Genomic DNA, 4,095 nt, shown 5'->3' with positions numbered 1-4,095 from the left:
TGACAGATTTTAAGATACCAGTGGGTTTAGCAACCAGCTTGCAAAATTCTACAAAATTTAACAATCCATTTTTGAAGCCAGTGCTAGCTAATTCCAATCGGCTTGAAACCCACTGCTAGGTTTTTAAACCACTTACACCCATGAACAGGATTGCCAAGAAAATGTTTAATTCATGGAAGAAAACGAGGTATTTATTTACAAAAAAAATCACCAACCATCTAAATTTGAAGTTTGATTCACTTATTCAGGTCTTAAACGATCACCGCCTTATTACTCTAGGTCAAAATTTTCCATGCATCTGAAATACGATTTCATCTGTCCTTGAAATCATTCTATAAATCAAACGTTTTGCTCATGGTGGCAGGCCTTTCCCTCTATCTACTTTGGGATTATAAGATTTTACATTCATTAACACGACAACAAAGTAGGCCCCCAATGAACGTTTTTTACATTTTCAGAGAGCTGTATAGAAAATTCTAGAATTTGGACTACCTCTTTTTAGATTGGCATTCTAGTTTTCCCGTAGCTGGACAGCCAAGTCAGTGGCACTGATTTGCACTGACACGTGTGTTTTCTCTGCAGTTACAGAGTTTGTCGGGCCGAGCCACCGGAAACTAGTGGGGATCCTTTACCAAATGGCGTATACGACTGGGCTCCTGGTGCTCACGGGCGTGGCCTACGCTCTTCCCGATTGGAGGTGGCTGCAGCTCACGGTCACTCTGCCCAACTTCTGCCTCTTGCTCTATTATTGGTAAGTCCATTTGGAGCACAAAGGAAAGAAACTGAAATATTTCATTTCTGTCTTCCCTAATGCACACCATCCTTCTGAATCCTAAGACTTTCTTCACTCTTCTGTTTTGGAGGAAGCTCAGGTCCCCGTCTCAGGGATAAAAACGAAGCGTGTCGACCTGTCCCCACCCTGCTCTGGAAATCGAATGTCCCTTCACTCTGAGCTTACGAGTTACGTAACTTGATCTTTCATTGTGACGTTATCTACGTGGTGTCCAAACCAGCTTCTAGTGGCTGTGATACCCTCTGAAGAGACTGACGATATTACTGTGCTTACTCTGCCTCTCCTCGGAGGAAACTTTGGCATGGAGGAGGCGAAGCGTGGCACCATGTCACCTCCCCATATCCATTCCCAAAGCAGACATCCCCAGTCAGTCACGGCGGTCTTTACGTCGCATACAGCCAACATGGCACGCCGCACAGACCACGCCAGTGAGTCGTAGCTCCCAGGGGAAGTGAAATGTGGGTGTCGCCATGGAGAACAGCAGAAAGGACAGAAATTATCAAAACTCCTGATGAGGGGGTTACCTGAAATAAAGGGAAAGGGAAGCCGGCCTGTCACCCAAATCTCTCTCCCACGCAGCGAACCTACGTATCTCATTGCTGCACGCATCCCCCTGTTCTTCCCACGGTTGGCCAAGAATTAAACATCTCAGCCTTCCCAGGAAGCCTGTTTCTTCTGCAAAAGCCAGTGGAACTCTGAGAGTGGCCCTTAGCTCCCTCCCATACCCATTTCTACCTCCTTTCTGTCTCCGCCCCCGCCTCCTTTTTTCCTGTTCCCGTTAGGATTTCACAGTTTCTTGCCTGGATTCCCGCGACAGACTCAGAACTGGTGTCTTCGGCATTCGCTTTACCAGCCTCTAACCCATGCTTCTCGCTGCCTTTTAAACATCCAGTTCCACATGTTCCTCTCCAGCTTAAAAGTCTTTCATTAGTTTTGTCCGCCCCCCCCAGAATAAAGGCCAACTGCTTTAGCGTAATGGAAAGGCCCACCTGTTATTCAAGTCCTGACCACCTCTGAAGCACCTCTTCCTGCCACCGTTACCCAATAGAATCGCATCGAATCGACTTATAATTCTACCAGCTGCACGATGGGGCGATATTTTCAAAAGATCACTCAAGACGCAGAGTAGAAAACAGGGGTTTTGGCAGAAGAATGGAGACAAGGGGATGAGGCGAGAAACTGTTGCCATGATCCTTGCTACAGAGGATAAGGGCCCGGATTACGACAGAAGTTGTAGGAAGGAAAAGGAAAAAATTAGAAATGATATTAATAAGGTGGCAATGACGCAGCTCGGTGACAGACTGAACGAGGAAGTTCAGAGAGGACGTGCCGAGCGGACGGCGCCCGGCATGTAGGCGGCGTGTCTGCGTGCTGGCGGGGACATCGGTCAGAGACATGAGGAACGCAGAAGGAGAGGTGGGTGTGGAAGGAGAGAGATGCGGTGAGCATCGGCATGAGGAATGTTAGCTGGGACATCGACATGCAGCTCTCCAGGGGCAGATACACCTAAGGGTCAGAAACGCAGACGAAGCTCACGTCTTTGCTGTCACTATGGGGATGGATGAGATCATTCAGAGAAAATGAGCATGAGGGGGGACCCCGTGCGAGCCTCACCTCCCCTGGTCAGCCTGCCCAGGCGGGGCCTCTGTCCCCCGCTTGGTGGCTTTGCACACACATCCCTGTAGCCCTCACGTCTCACTGCTTATTGGTATCAGCTGTCCACGTGACATTGCATGACCTGACTGTGTGCCCCGTTAGGCTGTCACTCTTTGAGGTCAGGTGACATTAAGGGCCCTCCTGCCCAGCTTCCTGCCCAGGGCCCAGGGACCATAGCAGCACCCCTAGTAGATGATTACCAGCTTCCACTGAACCCCGTCACGGAGGATGCTTGCTCTACAGCGAGCAAGCCATTTAACTGCAGAACCCAAAGGTCAGGTTCAAGAGACTGTTCACTGAGCCATAGTTTACATTCCTGTCAAGTTTACTCATTGTTTCTAATTCTGCACCTAGAGCTTCAAAATATTAACGTCCTCCGGCCTGGTTCCCAAGTCCTTCTTCTTCTTGGCCCTTCAGCTCAGGCAATGGTTGGCCAAACCACCTCTGCTTCCTCAGAGTGTAGGCAGCCGGAGCTGAACACGCCAGCCACATGTGACCTAGAAATCTCTCCCCGCAACGTCACAGCAGAGAGGATTCGGGCCATGAGCTGTGGATTGCGGGCCACTGAGCACACCACGCTTCTGTCCCTGATGTCACTCTTAACCGAGGAGCTGTCCTTGACCCCTCTCTCCATCACACTCCCATGGAAACGTCCACCCCGAGTTCCTCTTGAGCTCCACCTCTCAGAGAGACTCAACCTTCCCTGAGTAAGGACCCCAACTGGGGCCTTCCTGGCTCTATGCCAGAGCTGTCACCAGAGCAGTCCTGCCACCTCCTTTCTGACAGTCCCTTCTCCTCCCAAACCCCCTGAATCAGCTGCTCCGAGTCTTCTCCAGACGCAGGTCCAAGGGGCACGCGAGTCCTGCTCAAGGAAGAACAGGGGGTCCCTTTGTCCCACAAGGTCAAGCTCAATCTGTGCAGTCTGGCTTGTCAGTTCTCTCATCATCCGAGCTCAAATGCTCAGCTCATTCCTTTAAGAAATCAGCTCTCAGAATAATATCCATGTAAAATATTCGCTCCCCCGCCACGGCTGTCTGCATACTCCCACGTCTACCCCTCCACCCCGTCAGTTTTCACAATTAGCATCACCTGAGCTGACACCACCTGGGGGCACCTGCCTCTCCGCCCCGCAGCACAGACGGGGTATTCAGCTGCACCTGCTTTGAGGTTTGCTTCCCGTGGTCCCGCCAGGAACTCTCTAGAGAGGGGACCGGCGGCTTCCTGCAGAGGGCTGAGTGGCAGTCAGCATTTGAAGGAAGAAAGAATCACGCATTCCCTTGCACAATTTTACAAAAATGTTTTCTTATGGTGAGGTCTTTTAAGATCTACTCCCTAGCGATTTTCAAATATTCAATATAAATTAGCGACTACAGTCACCATGGTGTGCAGTACATCCCCAGGACCTATTTATTTTATAAATGGAAGCTTGTACTTTATCGCTCCCCCTCCCCCCACCCTCCAACCCCTGCCTCTGACAACCACCTATCTGTTCCTTGTATCTATGAGTTTGGCTTTTATAATGTAGATTCTACATATAAGTGAAATCATACTGTATTTGTCTTTCTCTGTCTGACTTATTTTACTTAGTATAATGTCCCTCAAGGTCCGTCCATGTTGTCAAAAATGCCAAGATTTTATTCTTTTTT

At 49.5% G+C, this 4,095-nt stretch overlaps 1 protein-coding gene across 1 annotated transcript in view; it reads left to right on the top strand.

Annotated features, from left to right (window-relative positions):
* Nucleotides 1-4,095, top strand: part of SLC22A2 (solute carrier family 22 member 2) — a 32,749-nt gene that overhangs the window by 11,955 nt on the left and 16,699 nt on the right. Inside the window, exon 4 of the mRNA XM_011380366.1 lies at nt 583-751. Coding sequence (XP_011378668.1) covers nt 583-751 — 169 coding nt within the window. The remainder of the gene's footprint in view (nt 1-582; nt 752-4,095) is intronic.

This window comes from Pteropus vampyrus, unplaced genomic scaffold, assembly GCF_000151845.1.
Source record: "Pteropus vampyrus isolate Shadow unplaced genomic scaffold, Pvam_2.0 Scaffold392, whole genome shotgun sequence".
NCBI classification, from domain to species: Eukaryota; Metazoa; Chordata; class Mammalia; order Chiroptera; family Pteropodidae; genus Pteropus; species Pteropus vampyrus.
This window is presented reverse-complemented; position numbering and strand designations above follow the sequence as displayed.